This window comes from Juglans microcarpa x Juglans regia, chromosome 2S (assembly GCF_004785595.1).
Source record: "Juglans microcarpa x Juglans regia isolate MS1-56 chromosome 2S, Jm3101_v1.0, whole genome shotgun sequence".
Classification (NCBI taxonomy): domain Eukaryota; kingdom Viridiplantae; phylum Streptophyta; class Magnoliopsida; order Fagales; family Juglandaceae; genus Juglans; species Juglans microcarpa x Juglans regia.
This window is the reverse complement of record NC_054597.1, coordinates 4691434-4715227: the sequence shown is the minus strand read 5'-3', so window position 1 is coordinate 4715227 and position 23794 is coordinate 4691434. Positions and strand designations below refer to the sequence as shown.

Here is a 23794-nt window from a genome sequence, read left to right as displayed (position 1 = left end):
CACAGTGAGATTTCGAGAAATTTTAATAAGTAAATAAACAACATACCACAGATATCATAGGCATATAAAAGTAAACACAAATAAATATATGGACATGTATGCATGACATAAAACTTTGAGTGTATGCATCATGATCTTTTCTTATAAAAATAATATTTATCATCTTATTTTTAAATCACTTTTTTTCCTTCTATTTTTCTTTTTGCAACTATAAATGGACAAATTTATCTCTATATTTTTTAAATTTTTTATTGTTTACAATACATATTATATACATGATTTGCATAATGTTTATAACTATAATACAACAACTTATAAGAACCAAGTCACAACTTTGAAATGTATGTGACTGACTTTTATAATCGTCGAGCATCCCAACCTAGCTATCAAAGTAGCTGAATGGATTTTGTTTATGATCTTTACCGTGCCTATTCACACCAGAGTTCGACATGTTGGTTGAATGAATAGCTATATACGTTTTAGATCTAAAGTGTATTTTGAACTGTATGATATGACTATATAGCTATTCATTCAGTCAACTTGTGGAACTTTGGTGTGAATAAGCATGGCGAAAATCAGAAGTCATTCAGCTGTTTGATACCTAGGTTGGGATGCTTGACCATTATAAAAGTCGATCATATACATCTCAAAGTTGTGACTTAGTTCTTTTAAGTTATTGTATTATAGTTGTAAACATTATACAAATCATGTGTAATATGTACTGTAAAAAATAAAAAAATTCTAAAAATATAGACATAAATTTGTCAATTTATAGTTAAAATTTTTATGTTATGGTTATTGAGTAGCCAATCTGAATCCTAATTTGAATTATGAGATATTAATATTATTTTTTCGTGAGATGTGGAGATTTATTTGTCTGTGACATATATGTTTATTGTCTTAAACCTGAAATTTTAGATATTTTGAAATAATAACAAATGTAATGAGTAAAATAATAGATCTACAGATTTAAAAAACACAAAAAAAATTAAAATTGTTCCAAAAAAATCAAAACTAAACCGTAACAAACAATCAACATTTTAAATTTAACAACATGCACTGTTCTAAAGTCACAACACAACTCAGAAGTTCATATCCTTCATCTTCATTTCATCCCAACCAACCTCTAATCTCCATATCGTTTCATCATTTGTCATTTGTTATGGCAAATTACTGACATTGCATGAATTTAACAGACAAATCTAAGAATTAAACAATAATGTATTAGACATATAAATATGGCATATGAATAAATAAAATAAATATTACATAATAAATATAAAAAACATACTTTAAATAAAAGCTATAAAAAAACAAGAGTACCAGAATGTAAAGTAGAGGACAAACAAAAGTACATTGCTAAGTACTAACTAATTTAATTATACACAAATAATTTTATACAGATTATATTAAATGAATTTAATGAGATAGTATATCTTAAAATAAAACAAATATATTAAAAGAAATTAATATGATTAGAAAAAGAAATATTCATACAACAAGAATACAATGTGAGCAATTTATTTTGGCTATAGGTGCATTTATATAAATAAAAAAAAAGAATAACATTTTCTTAAATGATGTAGAAGAGAACATACCAGAAAGTAGACAAGGAGTAAAAGAACAGTGGAAATAGAGCAAATTGACAACAACTGGAACAAGGAACAGTTAAATAAGAACAAAAGTAGCAAATTTGTAAAAAAAAAAAATTACATTAGAAAATATTAGATTTATATTAATAAAATATATATTTTTATTTTATGAAAATTTATAATTATATTAATAAAAATATTATTATTAAACTCACAGAATCATTGAAAACGGCACTGTTATGAGCAAAAAGTCGCCCAACTCATTCCATCCCAATTCAAAAATAGTAACGTTTTCATTAAGAGGAAACCCTAATTCCACATTCACCACTATAAATACATCCTTACTCGAGTCTGCCTCCATTTCGCCCATTCCAGAGTGTTCTTCCCGTCCACTTCTCTACCTTTTTTTTTTTTTTCTCATCTTTCTTCTTTTCCTTCTCTCGCCTCTTTCCTCTCCGTCTAATCTCTCTCTCGCAACTCGTCTCTCTTCTTCTTGCATCTCTCTCTCTCTCCTCTTCTTGCATCTCTCTCTCTCCGTTCCTTTTATTTCTCATCTTTTTCTTTTCCTTCTCTCGCCTCTTCCATCTCCGTCTAATCTCTCTCTCACAGCGCCTTTCTCTTGTTCCTGTCGATCTCTACATCTTCTCTCAACAGAGAAACAAAAATCACCACCTTTGTTTTCCGAACTCTTAGGAATCTGAAGCTCCATCTTTTAGATCTAAGGAATTTTTTTCTTGTTTCTTTTCTTTGATGTGTGTTGGTTTGATCTGTTTTTTCCTTTCTCTGTGATGGTTTATTTATTTCGCTTTTCTGAATGCACAGATCTGAGATTTTTTTTCTCAAATTTTGATTTTTTTTTTGTCCCATGGGTTGCTGTGGCGAATATTTTGTGCAGGAGCATTTTTTTTTTTACGAATGCTTGTATAGATCTCTAAATCTGTAAAAATTGCCATCTCTGTCTTCCTTTTTATTTTCTGATTTTTCCCAAGTTTCTGAAACTCTACGAATTTGAAGCTCCATCTTTCAAATTGGGTTTTTTTTTTTTTTAATAATTTTGTTCTTTCGCTTGATGTATGCTAGTTTGTTCTTCTTGGTATGTTTTCTCTCTTTTTCTATGATCCTTACTTCACTTCGTGTAAATAGTTTTTTCTCAACCGACACAAATCTTAGATTCTATCTTCTGATTTTTATTTTGGTTGCAGGTTTATTTTTTTTGAAATGCATGAAGATCTCTAGATCTATTCTTCGGATCTATCGCTGCAATCGTTTTTTTTGTTGGCAGGTATTTTTTTTCTCAATAGACATAATAATGTATTCCTTTGATTTTCTTTTTTTTCATTTGCTATTTTGTTTTATTTTTGTGTTTTGGGTTGCAGTGTTTTTTTTTTTTTCATTGAAGAGCTTTTTTTCCAAATTCCTACAAATTTGTAAATCTGTTCTGCTCATTTAAAAATGTTAATATTTCCTTATTTTGTTTTTATATATTTTTTAGTAGCTGTTTTTTTAACAACTATCGTTTTCATTTTATTTTGGGTTGCAGTGATGATTTCTTTCGTTGAAGGCCCTTTTGTCGTTAATATTTCCTTAATATTTCTTTAACTTGCATATGTAGCAACTATTTGATAAATGGTTTGCAGTTTGCATTTTAGGGATGGCCATATATAGTTTTATTCTTTTAGTTTGTAGTCTATAGTTTTTTAAGTTGCATGTATAGCAACTATCTCATAAACACTTCATGGTTTGCATTTTAGCATCTGTCTATATGAGAATTTTATTTTATAAGTTTTAGAGATGACCATATGAAGTTTTATTCTTCTAGTTTGTAGTCTGTAAGTTTTTAATGTGCATGTGTAGCAACTATCTGATAAACACTATACAGTTTGTATTTTAGGTAGTTTGCAGCTTGTAACTTTTTCATTTGGAAGTTTGTGGTTTGGATTTTAACACATCTGTTTAGATGAGAACTTTATTTTATACGTTTTAGGTAATTATTCATCTGTTTATAAATATTAAGTGCTATATATAAACAGAGTGAGTACGTCTATATATATTATATAACATTTCATCCATATATTGCATATAAAAAATGACCCACTCTGTTTACAGATGTTGTTTTTATTTTTTGTAGCTATAATTTCTAGTTTTTACATTATTAGTCGTACCTAGATTTTTTTTTTTTACTTCCATCACGTAAATGTTTATTATGTTATGAATTTACGTTATAATTTTAGATTGTAAGTATTTGGTCTAAAATAATCCAAGCTATTTTTTTTTTTTTTTTTTTTTTTTAGTTTGAAATTTAATTATATGTGTACTATTTCAATAAAGCATAGAAAAGTTCATAGTCAACCGAGCACAAATACAAACTGAAAGATACCTAGTTGATTTCGAAATTCACAATTAAATTTAGATTTGTTATTCCAAATATTAATGTAACTTTTTATTGTTGTTCTTTGGTTTTGACTATTTTTTTTATTTATTTCTAACAATTAATTATTACATATAAATAAATAACTGAATAAATAGTCAGAAATATTTAGTTCAGAATAATGAATATAAAAGAAGGGAATAATCAACATAAGAAGACTTGTGAAATCAAAAAACTGAGAGGCAAATTTAAAATCCAGAGCGGAGAGACATGTTTCTGAGCAACGTTGTAATGCGAGGAGTCTATTTATAGTAAATAACCAAGCGGCAAACGGTGAAAGCAGCGAATTAGAAAAAAAAATCTGAATCTGATAAGAGTAAAACTGTAGCAAATAAAGAAGATGAATATTATTTTTATTCGTAGCAGAAAGCTGTGGAAGCGGTGGAAAACACTAAAAGCAAAAATCACAATATGCAAAAAAAAAAAAAAAAAAAAACTATTAAAATTAAGAGGAAAAAATTATTCTCATACGAGCGGTGGGAAAAGATCAGAGAAAAAAAATCTAGAAGAAAAAAATCTAGATAGAAGTGGCGGCAAGATAAGAGAAAAAAAGAAACGGTGAGAAGATGGGAGGGAAAAAATTCAGAATCTTACAGAAGCTACGCGAAAGATATGGAAGGCAAAAAAAAAAAGATAAAATTATAAAATTGGAAACAGAAGAAAACAGAAATCTTGGATAGAAAGGGGAAATGAATATAAAAGTAAGGATAAAAATGGACATAGTAATAGGTGACTGCAGAATCCAAGGATAGAAGGGGAAGACAAATATAAAAATAAGGGTAATTCTGAAAAAAAGTATTGCACGAAAAAAAGAGGACATCAACGAAAAATGAACATAAAAGCAGAAGTAAAAAGGGTGAAAAAAATAAAAGAAAGGACATAGACGAGAACAAATATAAAAAGTATGGATAAAAATAGAAAAAAATAAATCAAGAGGTGGGACACAAAGGGAAAACAAATGTAAAAGGAGGGATAAAAAGGAAAAAAATAATGAACGAAGAGCTGCCTGCTTATTGACGTTTATTATATATAAGATATATATATATATATTATATATATAAAAATGTCCATTCGTGTTCTTTGGCCTAACATTTTGCTTTTCAATTTTATCTCTATGTATTTCTCATTTTACGGTTTCGTCCCTAAGCTTTCTTTCGCCGCCACAGTGATTTTCTATTGAAAAACATTTTCATTGTCATAGTAGTTGTCTACAAGTTCTGTATGTGCTCTCTCTTTCTCTATCTGTCCTATAGAGAAGGCTAAATCGCATTGTGCTTTGTAAATATATCTCTCTCCCTCTCTCCCCTACTGAAAATGCTAAATCACAAAAGCGAAACCCACCGTCTCTTTCTCTGCTGATGCACTTTCGATAAGTGTTTCTCTTTCCCGTTTGGATGTTTCACACAAGCTCGATTTTTGGTGATTCTATGAATTTGGAAACCCTTCTCATCAAATTATTTTAGGTCTTTGATTTTAGTTTTACAGATGATGAAGAGGATGAATTTGACTGTGCTATTATTGTTTGTTTTTTTTTTTTAGTGGAGAATAAAATGACTTTCTGGATTGATATTTTGGATGGCCTTTCGATAAGTTCCTGCTTGAGGTCTCATGGTTTCAAATGGCTGTTTTATATTAAAGTTTTTGTATCTTATATTATGTTTTCTCCTTCTCGTGTCTAGGAAGTAATTGCATTTGAACATAAGAGTTTCATTTCCATAAAGTAACAATATATATATAAACTTGTTATCTATATACATATATACATATATACACAAACATGTTATCTATATACATACATGCATATTACATATATGTAATTATTTAGAATTTAATGGATGCATCTCATATCTCATCTCTTATACTCTCTCATCTAATCTCATCTCATGTCTTATTTCATCTAATATTTTATCTCATCTCGTATATCATCTCATTTCATCTCTTATCTCCTCTTAAATATCATCTCATATATCATATATCATATCTCATCTCAAATATCATATCATCTCATATATCATCCCATATCTTATCTCATCTCTCAACTCGTTTTATATATCATCTCATGTCTTATCACTTATCTCATATCATCTCTCATCTCACATATCATATCATCTCATCTCATATCTCATCTAAAATATCATTGATCATAACATCTCATATCTCATATTATCTTATATCTCATTTCGTCTCTTATCTTATCTCATCTTATATATCATATCATCTCACTCTCATCTCATATAATCTAATATAATCTCATTTAAACTCAACTCATTATCCAAATCAAGCCTTAATGAAGAATGAGACAATACAACAAACAAGCCTCGTCTCTTTGGAAAAAAATAAAAGTTAAAAAAAAAAAAAAACTACGGAAACAGGGGAAAGAAAAAAGCCAAGGCTGGTAATTAAAACAACAGGTGGCCAAAATTAACAACTACAAAGTTCAACAAAAGAATTCTGCTATTTACAAACTTAAATAGTATAATTGTAAATAAATTTATGTTTGGTTTATCAATATAAATAGATTTATTTAGTACGAAAATATCTACAATGTTAAGTCCTTGTGCTGATCCAAATCACAATACAAATGTGGATATCCAATTACATGAAACCCAAACAAATGGTCAATTAAATATTAGAATATCATAATTCTCTCTCAAAGAGAGGAACTATAGTTTATCTATCCTCACACTAGTGTGTGTATATATATATATATATATATATATATATATAAAACGAATGTTGAAACGGAAAAATGATGGTTTATCAATAAAGCCTGGAGGTTCCATTCTCCTTCCACCAAAAATAAAAATGTCGAAACGGTGTCGTTTTGAAGATTAAGTTAACCCTAAATCCCCATTCTCTTAGTGCGGACTCTCTTCTTTTTCACTTCTCTCTTTCCTCTGTGGCTTTCTATGATGTTGCCCTCTTTCAGTCGCCATCCTCTGCTACTCATCCTCATCCTCGACTCATCCTCCTCCTCCTCTTCGAGTGCGTGAGTTTGTTTGTTATTAGTTTAGGTTTTTTTTTTTGTTCCGATTCGAACCATTCGATGTGTATTGTGTTGTGGATTTAATTTGTATTTTTTTTATTGTTGTGAATTTTTTGTGTGACTTTGTATTTTGTTTTATTTTCTCTTTTATTTGAATTTTTTTTCCATTCTGGCTGTGAAGTCGTGGGTGGTAAGGCTGTACAAAAATCGAGAAAACCAGTCGTCACCTGTCAATTTGGTTTGAATACCCTTTCCAGAGGGTTTGCTTTCAATATATATAAGAGCGGTTACACAAGTGTTGCCAGATTTCAAGCGCCTAATCTGCTATACAAGGTAAGTATTTGCATCCTAATTGACAGTTATGTATAATCTAGCTATGAAGGAAAGTATCTATCTATAAAGGAAAGTATTACTAAAAATACAATAATTAAGCCCGAATCATATCTCTGTAACATCACCAACGTGAACCGACCGCCGGAATATGGAACTAATTGAAGCTGACAAATAATCGGTCGACCGACGGTAGAATTATATGAAAATCGACGTTGGTTGGTTCGGTCCCGGTTTGAACCTAGTCATATTGCTGAACTGGCTTATATATATATATATATATCTTCTTTTAATATTATACGTATATAAAACGACATTGGTTTATTTAAGTAAGTGTAAACGGTGTCGTTTTAAACCTTACGTTTATAAAAGAAATTATATGAAACTAACCATACGGTGCCATTTCGACCTAGGGTTTTAATAACCCCCCCCCCCTCCCCCTCCCTTCTTCTTCTTCCTCTTCCTCTTCCTCCTAATTAATTCTTCTAGTTCTTGAAGCCTTTAAACCCCACTCCTAACCCCGTAACCCTCCACATCATCGTTGCTCTCGGTTTTCACAGAGTTCACGTCGTTCGTTAAACCCCCACACCGCGGCACAGTTCCCCCCTCCCTCTTCTTCATTTCGACAATGTCTCTCTCTCTCTCTCTCTCATCGTGAGTCGTGCCCTCTATTATCGACACTATGAATGTCTCATCACACCACCACAACCAACAGGAAACCGACGCATCGATTGGAACCTGGCCAAAATCGATCCCACCGATTTTCTCCTCTTTTATCGGCTATTTCTAAGCAGACAAATGAATTTGCATCGACTTTCATCCCTAGTTGGCAGTGGACAAGAGACCCTGCCCCTGGGGGAAAAACACCCCATTGCCCATGCGGGAAGGGGGTAATCTCGTCCCATAACGTATAGGTAACACCCATATGTTAAGGTCTAATATTTGTTGTATTGTTTTGATATTACTAGTATTTTTTTTATCTTAATTTTTATTATTTTTAGTCATTATTTTTTAATGATACTACAGTTTCAAGTAAGTGATAAAGCTGGGTTGTAAATAAAGCAAATGAGTTAGGACGGATAGTTGGTCAGATCTATTATAAATTAGCATTGCTACGTTCACCGAAAATGGGTCCCGAATAAGGATCCCGAACAATCTATTTCACTTTTCTATTTTTCTTTTCTTTTTTTTTTATGTATTTTTTTAATCATCATAAACATTTTAAAAAAAATTAAAAATTCACAACATCATTAAAAAATACTTTCTTAATCACTAAATAAAAGAAAAGTCATTCAGGATATAAATTCGAGATCCATTTTCGAGATAAAAAGTATTTCTCAATATAAATAGTAAATACACAAACGATAGTTGGAGTCCACAACTCTCCTAGGGATTCCAAACTTGTGAAAGAATATTTATATTATGACTTTTACGACTATAATAAATCTCGATGAGTATGAAAAATGTTGTATTGTTTTAATATGACTAGCATTTTTCTTTATCTTAATTTTTATCATTTTATTACACTTTTTAAGTAGGCATTACTTAAATGATTGATAGAATAAGCCACCTAAAATATAAGACATCAATCATACGTGATTTATAGGGGACAATATATGATTGAAGAGTGGCATTTCCCTAATTCTAAGAAAATAAACAGTAGTAATAATATACATGCGGGTAGTGATAGGCTTACTATTCATCTACTACCCATCTACTACTTATATTGTTTTTATTTTTTTAGCATTTTATTTTATGTATTTTTTTAACATCTTTAATCATCAAGAAAAAATTAAAAATATATATATAAACTTACTAATAGTTACTTCCTTAACTATTAAGTAAAATAAAAAATTATAAAAAAAATCAAATACAAAAAGAGTAATAAATTAGTAGTAAGAAGGTAGTAACTTTGTCATTTTCCTATACATGCAGACATGCATATTTTAGTGTGTAATGAGATAGAAGAATGAATAACATGGGAATATAATAATCAAAAGCTAAGGGTGTGAATGAGCTGAAGAGACACAAATTGTGAATCGGAGATGGAACTGATGGCAAGAGACAATGGTGGTCGACGGCAAGGGGCAGTGGCACTAGGAGATGCGAATGCATAAAGGGATGGTCTCACTATGGGAGAAGAGATAGACAAAAGTGACAAGTCTGATAGTGGGTGAGGTCTCGGGTGGTCCCTCCAAGAACTGACAGTGAGGGGCAATGGAGGGATGACTGAAGTGCAGAAGAAGAGAGAGAGAGAGGCGATAAGTTGGGTGAAATGTGAGGTGCTAATAGTTAGCAGAGTGAGGTCAGGAGAGGGGTGTTAGAAACCCTAACTATTCAAAATGGCATCGTTTTCTCTAAAATATTATGATGTATGGTAGTAACACTATAATATTTATATATATTAAACTATTAGTCTATTTATATTATAGTATAAGTGTGCTATTTTATATTAATTAGCTTGTACTAGTATATTATTGAATTTAACTTATAGTTATATAATTATATAACTATACAATATCGGAGTCAGAATTTGAGTCGAAGGATAAAGTTGAAATCAGAGCAGAGCAAAGTTGGAGTCAGTTAGACAACACGTCTGACTTCGACTCCAACTAGAAAATCCAAAAAAGAAATTTGACTCCGACAGTGCAGAGTTGGATTTGAAGTATGATTTTCAAATTTTTGCTCAACCCTAATACGTATAGACAAACAAGGGCTGTAAAAAATATAACGGATGTAGGATGAACAACTGGTTAGATCCAATATGGATCATACATGGATGATAGTTGGAGTTGACGTCTCTCCTAGGGATTGCAAATTTATGAAATAATATTTATATTATGAATTTTTACTACTATAATAAACCCCAATATGAGTATATTAAGGTCTAATATTTGTTGTATTGTTTTTATATGATTAGTATTTTTCTTTATCTTAATTTTTATCTTTGTTAATCAATCTTATTTGATTGAATTACACCTTTTAAGTAGCTTTTATTCAAACGATTGATAGAATAAGCCACCTAAAATATAACAAAACAATCATACGTGATTTATAGGCAACAATCTATGAAATGAAGAGTGGCGTTACCCTTTTAAGAAAATAGACAATAGGAATAACATACATGCAGACGTTTTTTAAACTGTTTTTACAATCTTTAAAATAGAGAGGAGCTACGGGGATTTTGGATTTGAACAAAAAAAAAATTAATATTTTGGTAAAATGACATTTTCACATTAATTCACTATAAAAAAATATTATAAACTAATTATACAAGCATCATTATTTCTTATATCTATTGACTTGATATCAAGATACAAGCACAACAAGCTATAATGGCAAATTTTTAATGGACAGTTTCATTTTTTTTTTTTTTGAAAAAGAAAAAATTGGGTTGGAAGAAGTTTTATGTTGGCCTATTTGATGTTAATTCAAAGTGCTCGATCTATTTTGTTGGTGATAAAAGAATGTGTATAAATTAGTTTGAATACGTTATAACTTTTTGTTTTTTAATCAAGGTTGCATATTTATAAATAAAAAGATTAGGTTACAGAAATATAAGGGTCCTTGCCACTATCAATAAGTACAATACTAGAAGGTAAAATAGCTACTGGTATGCGACCAATTACTCTATTGGTTGCGGTCTATTGCACTACCGAATGCGCAAATCGATTTTAAAATCGATCTATTTTTTTAAAACATCATCCTTTATGAAAGGACATAATAAGAGCTATAACTTGAACAAGCTGCAACAATATAAATCTATATAATATTTTTAGAATTTTAAATAATATTAATTAAATCTTGGCTGTCAAAGGTTGCTTGAATATGTTTAGTAAGGCACCAAAGTTTATTTTACATTATTTAGAATCCCAGTGTCTAATTTTTCTTTCTTGAGGAAAACTAATGAATAAGAAACTCCCATCAACTTGTGTGGTGGGACTTTTGCAAGAGAGACGCTGCAGGCCGGATGAGGTAGAAAAACCACTTTTACACCTTCCAATGATAAATGCATGAGCTCATCAGCTTTCCATTATCTTTAGAGAGACGCTCCCAGTCCAACCGGTCGGGTGGCAAACTCCCTTCTACATGCGCAAATAAGACATTGTCACGTATAGATTGCACTAAAATAGATAATAAATCACATGCAGTATAATCACATTATTTTGTTCTCTTTTCCACTCTCTCCTCCTCACCCCGCACCCTTCATCCCCCCCCCTCTCTCTCTCTCTCTCTCTCTCTCTCTCTCCCCACAGGAGCTCAAATAAAGAAGCATATAATACATTCAAAATAAATTTACAGAATGTGATATTCAAAATAGAATTCTTCTTTTTCATCATACCCAGGATGTAATATTAGTTCCTATGGATAACTGTAACAATAAGATTTTATTCAAAAATACATTTTTTGAGTTGTTTCATGGATTTTGGAACCAGAACAGAGCTATGCACCACGAGTCTCCAAAATCCATCAACAGAGGTATGCACCACTATTTTTTAGTCTCCAAAATCCATGAAGAGAGGTATGCACTATGATTTTTTAATCCAAAGATGACAACGACTCTTAAAACTCTGGAAGAATCGTCGCATCGTACATAAAAGAATTGCAAACCAGATCAACAGCCCTAAATACTTAACATGCAGAATAAACAAAAAAACTTCAAGTAATGGCTAAAATCCAATGGGTTCGAGATGAGTTCTCAGCAAGACGGAGAGGAGAAAGAGGAGAGGAGAGAGGAGCGAAACGGAAAAGGGGGAGGTGAGAAAGAGCAGAGTATGCTAGGGATCGAAAGAAGAGAGAAGAAAAGAGGGGAGATGAGAAAGAAGAGAGTTGATTCAATTAAGAGAGCACACTATAAGACACATAAATCTCATATATGTTAAAATTCTATTGGCCGGTGTAAATTGGGAAAGGTCACCTGACCTGTTTAAAGCTTTTCTCTTAGAGAAAACCTTATAAACGGTCGGGTTGTTGAATACCCAATAACAACCCTCAAATTACAACCCACCTTGTAGCTCTTCCATTTTACATGCTCTGTACCTGTCTACACCGAAGCCTTCAATCCATTTCTCAATTTGGGACTAGCATTTCATCTCTCTCGAAGCCTCACCAAAGCCCTCCTCCTCCCTCTTCCACCTAAGTAGAGCCACTGATACTAGCTATTGAGCCTATTGTTGGTAGAAAATTTTGCTACTTTGCTATTGTCCAAACAAAATAAACTAGCTACTCTGAATCTGTTGTTGGAATCCTTTATTAGCAACTAACTGAGTTTTGTTGTTGGAATACTTTATTAGAAACTAACTGGAATCAAAATAAAGATCTCAATAGCTTGTTGCCACTCGGTGGATCTTATGGCTTGTGAAAATGATGTTGGTTCAGTAAGGACAAGAATGTTGGTTCAGTAGTGAAAATGCTTTTGGTTTTGATGTTGGTTTTTTTATTGGCAGCAACCTCTATGGACGACGACTGCTATTGTGGTGGGCGACGGCTCGACTGTGGTGTAAGGTTGTGATGGGTGACAAACGAAGTAGAGGGAGAAAAGTTTCAACATACAGGAGGCGCGACAAAGGAAAACCACAGTGGGGGCGACAAAGCTTGGTGGTGCGACGACATCTGGCTGTGGCGGCGACGGAGCTGGTGCGGTGCGGCTGTGATCTGCGTACTGTGAAGTGGTAAGGCAAGTTCGAAGATTTGTAAGCTTGAAGATGATTTTGAAGATCAGTTGAGAACGTCTCTTTTCTAATTTGTGTAAGCTTGCCTACGTGTCATTCTGTGATTGGGGGCTATTATTCTCAGAAGTTCAGCCCGACCGTTCCGAAGAGGAACTGTTTCTCTTATCTTTATGGTATACTCACATATAACTTATAAAACTCACTTATCACGTCTCCGTGGCTCCTTCCCTCTCAATCTCTCTCTTTCTTCTCAAGCCACTGTCTCTCCTATGCCCATCGCTCTCTCTTCTCAAAATAGAAATGGATAATATGAAAAGGAAAAAGAAAACACATTTTTGCTAGATTCGGTTCCTGCTCTTCATTCCTAGGCCAAAACCAAAACCTGGAAGCACTGTTAATGACTTCATCACAAAGGAATGGAAGTGATGGTACCTGAATACAATCATATACAAAATTAGAGAGAGTACCAAGCTCCGAATACACTCAGCAATGGTCGCTATTGATGTGATTTCTTGGCAGAAACCAGACGCAGACAACATATGCGAGGGCCAAAAGCCAAAACTTTCTTCTAGTTTCATAGCCCAAAAGCCGTACCTGGATACAAGAGCTACCAACACTAAAGGTTTTCAGCCATTTTCTGAATATTTAGAGTATTAGTATTTGACTCGTTAAATTTTTCTTTAAATTTTTGATAAAAAAATATATATTTTTCCTATATCTAAAATATCTTTATCCATAACCTTATCTTATATTAATCATTAAATTTATCAAAATAATAATATAATATTATTTTTTAATAATAATATTTTTATTTTATTTTTTATATTTTATAATTATATTTATCATATGTTAATTAATAATTTAATTTGATTCTTATATTATTATTACAAGATGGTTGGAGATTAAATGTGAATAAAAACAATAATTAGAGATTAAAAGTGAATAAAAAATAGATTTAATGAATGAATAGTAATTCTTTAAATTTGAAGGAATGTATCTATTTACTATAGCTTAAAATTTTATACTTATTTTTTTAACTAATCTAATGTAATTTTCTTTTGATAAAATTTATTATATTTTATATTTGATTAAGTTTTTGATAAAGTTAATGACAGCGCTCTTAAATGTGTTTTTTTTTGCCAATGGTACAGAGAAGAGGGGCGCTAAACACGAAGATGAGATTATGAGATTAGACTAGTAATTCGGCTTTAATCTAATGTGATAGACTTTATCTTCAAAAACAATGAAAGCATGAGTGTCAGCCTCTTCTCGGTGTAAGAGTCCGTTTTGAAGATATTCTCTTAGGGTGTGTGTGGATGTTGAAGTGAGTTGAGTTGAGTTGAGTTGTGATGATAAAATATTATTAGAATATTATTTTTTAATATTATTATTATTATAAAATTTGAAAAAGTTGAATTATTTATTATATTTTATATTGAGATTTGAAAAAATTACAATGATGAGTTGAGATGAATTTGATAACAAAAAATGAGTTTAACTTCAAACCACAAGGGTGAACAAGCAAGATTTAATCTTTCTATAAAATTTTGACACGTATGCATTTTAAGTAAAAACTAATGAATCACACTGAATATGTAAGTCCCACGCAATCACCTACATCTCTCTCCTCTCAAGCTCTCTCTCCAGTAAAAAAATCTCCAAAGCTTGTAGCTTTCGATCTTTACAGAGTCATGAATTAAGGTGGGTGGGTATCATACAAAATCTTGCTTAATTGTTTATTATCCAGGAAAAGTAATAGATTTGAGATTTATGAGAGTTGTATGATGATCAAAGGGAGAGGGAAGAAAGAGCCAAGCAACTGGGCTTGCTTTGTCTGAGATTTGTTCAACTGATGTGCGGTTTCTTTGTTTTCTTCTTAAAATGTAAACGTGTCAAAATGTCAATGACGGGTATAAATCCATCTTCTTCACCCATCCGGACCCAAGCCTCACTCTTTAACAATCTATAGACTGTGGTACAAATATATATATATATATATATATATATATATATATATATATATATATTCTTGAGTTATAATAGATATATAGATATAGGAAATCACAACAGAATATATTGTTGTCTGTAAAAGCTAACCCCACACACCGACCAACATCTTATCTAAGCCGTGGGATGAGTCACTTCCACAGTTATGGTTACAAGCGACGGCTAGGAACGTCCCAAACTTATCCATCAAGGGACGAATGGCGTACCTTAGAGAAGCCGAAAGAATCTCCGGGGAACACGCAAAGGATATCAAAGGGCAGAGATCGGGCAGTCGTGTCATGGGCCCAACCGGATCAAGTTGCACAATTATTTATCTAGAGTTATGCTATTTTTTTTTTTTTTAATTTGGGTGTGCAGTCTAATAAATTAGTTAGTGCAATTTTAGTATGTGGAAATTTTGTATATTTTTTTAAAAAAACTTTAATAAATATGACATCAGTATAAAAAAATTAAATTTTTTAAAAATCTTATTTTTAAAAATCTTATTTTTAAAAGAATATACAAAATTTACATATATTAAAATTATATATAACATTACTAGTATAAAAATACCCATGTTGTTGCAAGACTTTAGTTAGTTAAAAAAATATTAAAATTCCATTTATTAGTTGGAGAGGATATGTAGTATTTTAAGTGTATCAAAATAGAAAATTTTATTTATAGTCTTTTCAATTGTCATCATGTCAACCTCCCTTAACCGAAATATCAAATGAGTGACTCACAAATGGAGTTTTTAATTATTTAAAAAAACATGCTAGAATGGTGAGAAAATCATGATAAATATAGAAAACAAGTAGCATTAATGAGTAAAATATGGACTGCTATAGAAATTTTCTATTATTCTAATTCTTTTTGTTTTTTTATCTCACGAGTCATCTGGGTTATCGCCACGTGTCGATGAGGCCTTTGTGCACACAGCTTACGGGTACTTTTTGAGAGAAGAAGTCTGTCCTGATTGTCTGCCATTATAAAAAATTAAAAAAGTAATAGTTACAGTCCAGGATATATATAAATGCTATGTAATCATTTAAAAAAAATATATAAAATTTATATAAAAAAAATTAATTTTTTAATAATAAATTTTATTTTTTTAAAAATAATTATATGATATTTTTACACTTTATAATTATACGTAATGTTATTCTAAAAAATAATAATTATTTTCTCACAAAACATAAGATCTCATATACTATTTACACTCTTATTATCGAGTATCGTAACATAAATATTTGGATTATTATAAAAACAAAATCTCTTAGATCTTAAACCGAACATGTTGCTCCATCCTTCATACTTTAAAGAGAGATGATTGATTTATAAAGAAATTTTATAAAAATAAATTTATAAATTAATATGGGCTTGACATAATACATTAAATTATAAAATTATTTTTATTATAAAATAAATCTAACATATTATATAAAGTCCTATCAATTTATAAATTTATTTTTATAAAATCTCTTTATGATTGTAACACTTATTCTCTATAAATAATTTTAATGAGGTAATATTTTATCATGGGATAAAAACATGACACCGTTCGTATTACTTCCTAATAATTTATATTTATTCCATTTCTCTTTTTGATATGCAATAGAGGAGTATTGAGGTTTCGTTTGGTTAGTTAACTTCTCTCAACTCATCATTATAATTTTTTCAAATTCCAATACAAAATATAATATACAATTCAACTTTTTCAAATCTCAAAATAATAATAATATTAAAAAATAATATTCTAATAATATTTTATCATCTCAACTCAACTCAACTCACTTCAACATCCAAACACAACCTGAGCCTTTTTCTGATCAGTTCAAATTAAATTTTGGGTACTAATTCACGGGTGGTCTGCATATACTAATTACATAATCTATATGAGACCAAAATTATTATTTAAATATGAAAAATTATATTTACGATTATAGAGTGTTTAGTCTTCGCGTACTCTATTTGAAAAAGCAGGTCAAACTAAAATCTACATGAAAAAATTTATTTTTTTAATGGTAAGCCTACTTTTTTTAAGAGGAATACACATAGACAACATACTCTAGGATTATATATAGCATTACCCCAATCTCATGAATCTGCACAGACCCCCTCCTTCACATCCAAATTCATAGACAACGAAAGATGCAATAATTTGTTTAGGTTGGGGGTGTAAATTCATCAATTCAAGATGTTTTTTCGACAAATTCTGACCAATCATTCCACTGTATGCTGCGTTCGAAAGAAATTGAGAAACATTCCAACTACTCGATGGTTAAGATCATCCATTACATAAAACTACCACTATGCAACTTCCATTGGAGTAACATCTCGGTTTTTTCTTTTCTTTGTTGTTTATGGAGCTGGAGGATGACTTGAAGATTCTGCAAGACTACATTTGTACTAAATGGGAGAAAAAGTGACAGAACTGTTCCCCTATTCACTTGCTAATGGACTATAATAAAAATAAAAATAACACCCTGAACTGCAGAGAGCCTTTACATCTCAACATTCACTCAAACTCAGGTCCCAAAAGTTAAATTATCTCATCAGATTAGATCACCTGCACTTCTTTGATACTGACCATAGAAACAATGTTTTCAAAAATAGATGCCCAAAATTCACCTCCTAGAGTTTCATGAGGAAACATTCTGATTTGGTCCAATGGGACGGCCTCCTCTCCCTCTGCCTTGCTGATAACCTTCACCGCGCCCAGTAGGGCCCCTCCCTCGACTGGATAAATCGCCCCGTAACCTCCCTCGACCAGAGAAATCACTCCGGCTTCCATACTCATTTCTACCAAAAACCCGGCCACCACCATAATTCCCACGGCTCTTGAAGCTGTCATTACGGTAACCTCCCCTTCCAGGAGAGAAGATACCTCTTCCACTACTATCAACTGCAAGAACAAAGAACATGCACTACAATGTCAACCAAGCATGGAGATTGACCATCCCAAATTCTATGCAGTCTCTTTAACAGTCAAACAGTAATTATCATCATTTAGTTCCAAATGATTCAGTCAATGGAAGAGAACCCATATGACAGTTGCTTCCCAATTACCTCGAGTGGTAGTTCTCTTTATTTCAATAACAGCCTTACGGCCCCCAATGGTGATTGGTGAAGCCTGAAATATCACATTACACCGTTAATGGACTTAAAACCCACTGTTATATGTCTCGAGTTTAGACTATACATGGTAGAAGCATTCACAACTAATTATACATCAAAACAAGGAACAAAACTAATTGAGAATAGCGGCATATTCAAATTTGTAACAATAAAAAGCGAGAGAACACACGCAAAGGTTGATAAAAGGCATGATGGTGTGTATGCTGTTATATATATATATATATATATATATATATATTGTAATTGTGTAGGGGGGAGGAATTTGCAATGGTAACAGATGGAGAGGACAACAATCATATAGATGTCGAGCAACCATTTGGCGGGAAGGATTTGTCATTGGTGCCTTGTGTGGGGGAAGGTTTAGAATTGTCGTTGGTGCCTTGTGTGGGGGAAGGTTTAGACTCGGGAGTGCAGTCGGGTACTGTGGCTGGAGATAATGTCGTTCCTCTGGTTTCTCTTCCTCCAATCAACGATGTAGTGGGTTCAACATCGGATTGGATTCTGAATAAAGATAACGAGTTTCTACAAACCTTGGGACTTTCATATGGAGAACAGGGAGAATATGAAGACCAATTTAAAACACTACTCACTACACTCGAGGCGAACCACGCGCTTGAAACCAAAAATAAGTTTAAGAAAAGCAGAGTTGAAGAATCTTTCATGGGCAATTAACTACGATGCTAAGGGAGGTAGCTCAAGTCGAGGGAAGGGTAAAGGGAGGGCTTTGTGATGTTCGGGTTGAGGATTAGTTTTAAGGAATCTAGGGGATGGGGTCGGGGAGGTGTAATGATAGTTTTCCAATTCGGGTTTGGTGTATTTTGGGTAGGCTTTTATGGGCTTTTGGGTCATTATGGGCTTTCTTGTATGTGCTAGGTGTTTTTCTTGTATATGTCCAGTGTACTTGGTTACTCCTATTAATATATATATATATATATATAATATTTTTACTTATAAAAAAAATATATATTGTAAGTGTGTAATTAGTGTGCTGTTATATTTGCAACAATAAGTGTGCTGTTATATATATATATATATATTGTAAGAATGTCCAAAATGGGGGGAAAATAAGTCATGTTAGAGTTTGGTGGCAGCTGAGATGAAAAATGCAGAAGAACCACCTTGAAACATCTCAACATTAATATATAAAAATTAAATTTATTAAAAAAGGAATGTTGGTTACCCAGGGATATACCTGAATTGCACTATTCATGGAGCTCAAAGACTGGAATTCAACAAAGCCAAAACAGTATCCCTGCTGCTGCACAGCCCCAAAGCCAGGAGGGTGGTGGGAAGGGATAAAATCAGGTCAGGAAATGCTCAACTGAAAGGGTATTCTAGGCAATTTATTTATCTGAAACAAACCTTATTATTTCTAACTTGGATGCCACCTTGCTTGATCGGTCCAAATTTCTTGAATTCCAAATCAAGCTGCTCAACCGTCACACTGAAGGGCAAATTACGAATGTAGATGGAGTGTCCCTCAACTGTGAGGATTGGAATGTGGTTATTAAAATTGGTAACATGTTAACTAGAAACCAGACACTACGACTTCAATCCTAGGAGCAAGCATATAGGCCCTAGTAGTCCCACCATTGCATTCTCTTATATGCAATCTTCAAGTTAATGCATATGATGCACAAAGCTTTTCATCCTAGAAAATGTATTTTCAAATCTGAAACATGGGCTTTCATAGGGAAGATCACCATGTATTGTATAAGAAAAGCATAGAAACAAAACAAAGAGATATATATATATATATATATATACACCTTCATCTTGAGTATTGCTACTTTCAGGAGTACCAACACTGCTTGGTGCTGATGGTTCAGGAACTGAAGAAGGTGCCACTGACCCAAGTGACTGGTTCTCGGTTTTCGTAGGAGCCACCTTTATAGCATTGGTAGGTACATAAATTTTAGTTGGCCCTGAACTCCCTTTAGTTACTTTAACCTACAATACCAAAAAATAAAGTTCAAGAGATAATTCTATGCCAATGCTTGCTAGACAAAGTATTTGGCCATGAACTCACAATTGATGCATAAGACTTCCTTGGAGCATCATCTTGGCCTGAACAAGAAGATGATTCTACAGCTGTGGAAAGATCATTACCATTTGAATTAGAATGAGATGGCGTGACAGTCTCTTTACCAATAGCTAAGCGTCTCTCTTGCTCAGATGGGTCATAAGATTTCTCGGCAACATTTTGATCAACTTCCACTGTTGAAGTTTCCAGAACAGTGGCAGGAGGATCAGAAATATGAGTTGGCTCTGCACACAATAAAAATTAAAAATGAAAAATGAAAACAACATTAAGACAATGATAAAGTAGTTATGATGCAATGTCAGAATGGAAGAACAAAGATGAACAATTTCAGTAGCATGTTCTTACTATGGTCAGGAGTTAAGGGGGCAGTTGTCACATTATCTCCACTAACTGCATGGTCATCCAATGGTTCATCCTCATCTATGTACCTAAAAACATCATTAAGAACAAAGTATCCATTGTCTTGTGGAGCAAGATAAAAGGATTGTGTGAATCTCCTTCTCAAGTTATCTTTGCCCGTTAAACATCCAGTTACCAGCACAGTTACTCCATCCTTGTAAGACTTCTGAGCATCTGCAGTCTTTATCTCTGCCTTATAGTCTTTGTAATCCAAAGAAAGAATCTTCTCATTGATACCCTGCTCCAAGAAAGGCCATTTTAATATTTTTGAAGTATGGAGGGAGGTTGGGAGGGGAGAATGGTATAAAGAGAGATGAGGAAAATGGAGATAGAAAGAGTAGCTATGATCAAGGTGTGGCAAAAATGTAGAAGTGTAAGGAGATTCAATACCATGTTACATCTCTACAATTGTCAAATTAACACTGTCAACAATTTTAGTTACCAGCACCAATGGTCAGTATCATCATCCTAAATGGATGTGTGCCATGGAGGAATTTGCAAGAGTCTTAACTTTGGTGCAAGGGTTAAACATTATCATTCGACAAAACTAACAATTGCCAGCACATTTGTGGCATTCTCATGGATGGGTTAAAAAAGAGAGATTAAATTACAACCATAATTTACTAGGAAAATGAAATTTCCTGAATGTAATATCAGTATACCACCAAACTATTCTATACTAGGACATTAATTGGAATCTCATGTAAGTCAGTCACCTAGAAATTACATAGCAGGTGGCCATCTAGTGCATGGTGGAATAATGCAGGCATGAGCATTTTGAAGTCAACTATATGCCATGAATTTCCTTAGCTAACAAAATCTGCAGATTGATGCGAAAAGTAGTACAATGATATTGCAAAATGAATTTCGAAATATCTGAAGCGCTTAAACACTTTTCCATACCATTGGATGAATTTAATATCTAACATAAAATGGCTATCATGACATAAAGAGCAATGAATAAATGCTCCTCTATTTATCATACAAGAATTGATTTCAACGAGTATTTGTGGTTAGTTCACTAATAAAATTATAAGCCATCAGTTGACAGTGAAACAGGAAACGTACTTGCATGGTTGTTACTGAAGTCATCACGGCATTAGAATCAGGCCGACTTAGCACACTTGAATCTTGATAGAATCTATATACCAATTCTGGTGACTGGTGAAGAATATGGTAGTACTGCTCAACAAAAGCATTTCCAACCACTTGGGCACTGGGAGTAGTAGGAGGATTTTCTGTTTGTAAGGCCATTCTGCCAAAATACCACCACATAAATATTGTTTCTCAAAATTCTCTCTGCATCCTTTGGAACTAACAAATTTGAATAGAATAGAAAATGGAATAACTAGGCCTAATAGATAAATGAGACAAATAAGCCTTAAGCACATAATTTAATTACTAATGTTCAAATAACACCTAAACAATCAATGGGCTTGAAAATATCACAAAGATATCTTTGCACCTTTAACATTCCAAAACAATGACGTTGAAAAATTGTGGCCAAATAAGGATCAAACTATAAGAATGAATGCGATGACTGCTATTATCTCTCTTGCGACAGTTTGTTCATGGATGGTTGTGAGTGGACACTTATGGATTTAAATCTCCAAACAAGCACACTACTTCAAGAACTAGGTTGGCCTTCAGAACCATTTATCCATATGTTGGTTTTACCATATGCATGGCTCTGGAGACTGGAGAGAACTGAGTCTCGTTAGCTGATCAATGCAGCTGACCCCTTAAGTTTAGTCAAGTTGTTTGTTGGAATGCTCATAAGCGAAGATGCTGAAATTGCCCCCCCCCCCCCCCCCCCCCCCCCCCCCCCCCCAAAACCAACAAAAAACAAAAGGTAAGGAAAAAAATCCAAAAGAAGAAAGAATAAGGGAGAAATTGAAACTTGCAGAAAGAAACAAGGGAGGGAAGAAACTATAATAGCACGGAGAAAAATGCTATTCATTCATCCGACATAAATGCCTATTGATATTGACACCGCAGCAAAAAGAGCAAGTTATATAACCCGAACACATTCTTTGAGGGGACAAAGATCCAGGCTTTGCTAATTATAGAGACACATTCTCGTAGAAACCCGAAGGTAAAGATCAGTCAAAAACTAAAATTTGAAAAATGAATAATAAAAAAACTGAGAACCTGACAATTTGTGACTTCATGATCTGAAAGGATTCGAATACATCGCAAAATTCGGCGCAAACATTTGGGAAAAAACTTAGATCATCGAAATAAAACCAGTACATTCCCTACATCCAAACAAAGCATACCCAAAAACTAAACCCTAAGCGATCTCAAAAACAATAATTAAACAAAAACCATTTGAGGAAACAAGATATATCGATAAATGAAGAAGCCCTCTTCCCCACATTCAGACCAACTGAGACATAATTTAAAAAAAAAAAAAAATGAAATAAAAAACCACTAGAAAAAATAAAGACCGAGCTATCGTACCACGAAAAGCAAATAATAAAAAGCAATTTTTTTAGAAAAAGCAAAAAGATATTAATGTCACAACAATATTGAGCAAATAAAATGCTGTAGAAATTATATATACAAATCCGCTAGATGCTTTACTTTATACAATTATCTGAAAACATAGAAAAAGCTTTCAAGAGTACCTCCTAACGGGAATGTTGTAAGGAGCAGGGATTGACCGAAGATGAGATGGTGCAGAGCCTTCACCACCGGAGCGCAGACAGAGAGAGAGAGTACAAAAAGAAACGAGCCCGAAAGCTAACTGTGATGTAACTTCTTTCGACCAGAGTACGCAGCAGATGTCAGGTTTCTGTTTGCGTTATTTGCCCCGTTCTAAATCCTACTATTAGGAGGAGGATTAGTTTAGGTCATGTTACTTTTTGTGCAGTTTTTCCGGTTTGCATAATAAATTCAATAATAATAAACAAAACTAATTTTATAATAGAGATTTGGAAACAACTACTGGGCCACGTCATTTAATTTTGTTTTCTATAAATTAAAAAATCAAATTAAAAAAATCCAAGCTATCTGATACCCAAAGCGTGTTTAAACTTTATAGTTTTCTCTCGAGTAATATGTGGATCGAGCCCATCAGAGTGTAGGCCCGTCATCTCCGGCCCATCTCATTTGGGTAAGTCACCATATCGAGATGTAAATATGAGATCTTAATAATTCCTCACTCATTTTATCGTAATGAATCAAATTAGAGAAAAATATATTAAAAATCGGATT

The 23794-nt window shown here is 32.6% G+C and overlaps 1 protein-coding gene and 2 long non-coding RNA genes across 6 annotated transcripts; 1 reads left to right on the top strand and 2 right to left on the bottom strand.

Moving 5' to 3' along the window:
• Positions 1 to 11108: 11108 nt before the first annotated feature.
• Positions 11109 to 13652, bottom strand: LOC121252364. Of its 2 annotated transcripts, none has more exons than XR_005938205.1 (2): positions 13340 to 13652; positions 11109 to 11421 (listed from the first exon to the last, which is right to left on the bottom strand). It is a non-coding gene; the product is annotated as an uncharacterized LOC121252364 (long non-coding RNA). The 2 variants fall into 2 exon arrangements; XR_005938204.1 differs by having other exon boundaries at positions 13441 to 13652.
• On the top strand, positions 12534 to 19310 carry LOC121252368. The gene is made up of 3 exons (XR_005938209.1): positions 12534 to 12740; positions 15630 to 15636; positions 19300 to 19310. It is a non-coding gene; the product is annotated as an uncharacterized LOC121252368 (long non-coding RNA).
• LOC121252217 (nuclear transport factor 2-like) lies at positions 17372 to 23406 on the bottom strand. Of its 3 annotated transcripts, none has more exons than XM_041151750.1 (9): positions 23206 to 23406; positions 21644 to 21830; positions 20522 to 20813; positions 20162 to 20400; positions 19902 to 20082; positions 19495 to 19616; positions 19325 to 19390; positions 18064 to 18127; positions 17372 to 17899 (listed from the first exon to the last, which is right to left on the bottom strand). In XM_041151750.1, exons 2-9 carry the CDS (start codon positions 21827 to 21829, stop codon positions 17637 to 17639), a joined length of 1413 nt encoding a protein of 470 aa, XP_041007684.1. In that variant the 5' UTR covers position 21830; positions 23206 to 23406; the 3' UTR covers positions 17372 to 17636. The 3 variants fall into 3 exon arrangements, with proteins under 3 accessions (XP_041007684.1, XP_041007685.1, XP_041007683.1); XM_041151751.1 differs by having other exon boundaries at positions 21644 to 21791; XM_041151749.1 differs by lacking the exon at positions 23206 to 23406 and having other exon boundaries at positions 21644 to 21853.
• Positions 23407 to 23794: the final 388 nt, after the last annotated feature.

Excerpts from the sequence above, each read along its gene's own strand:
- LOC121252217 (XM_041151749.1), bottom strand. The coding sequence starts at position 21,850 with ATGTGGTGGTATTTTGGCAGAATGGCCTTACAAACAGAAAATCCTCCT. Across the intron at positions 18,128-19,324 it reads CCATGAATAGTGCAATTCAG|GCTTCACCAATCACCATTGG; the intron begins GTATATCCCTGG and ends GTGATATTTCAG. Across the intron at positions 17,900-18,063 it reads AAAGAGAACTACCACTCGAG|TTGATAGTAGTGGAAGAGGT; the intron begins GTAATTGGGAAG and ends TTGTTCTTGCAG.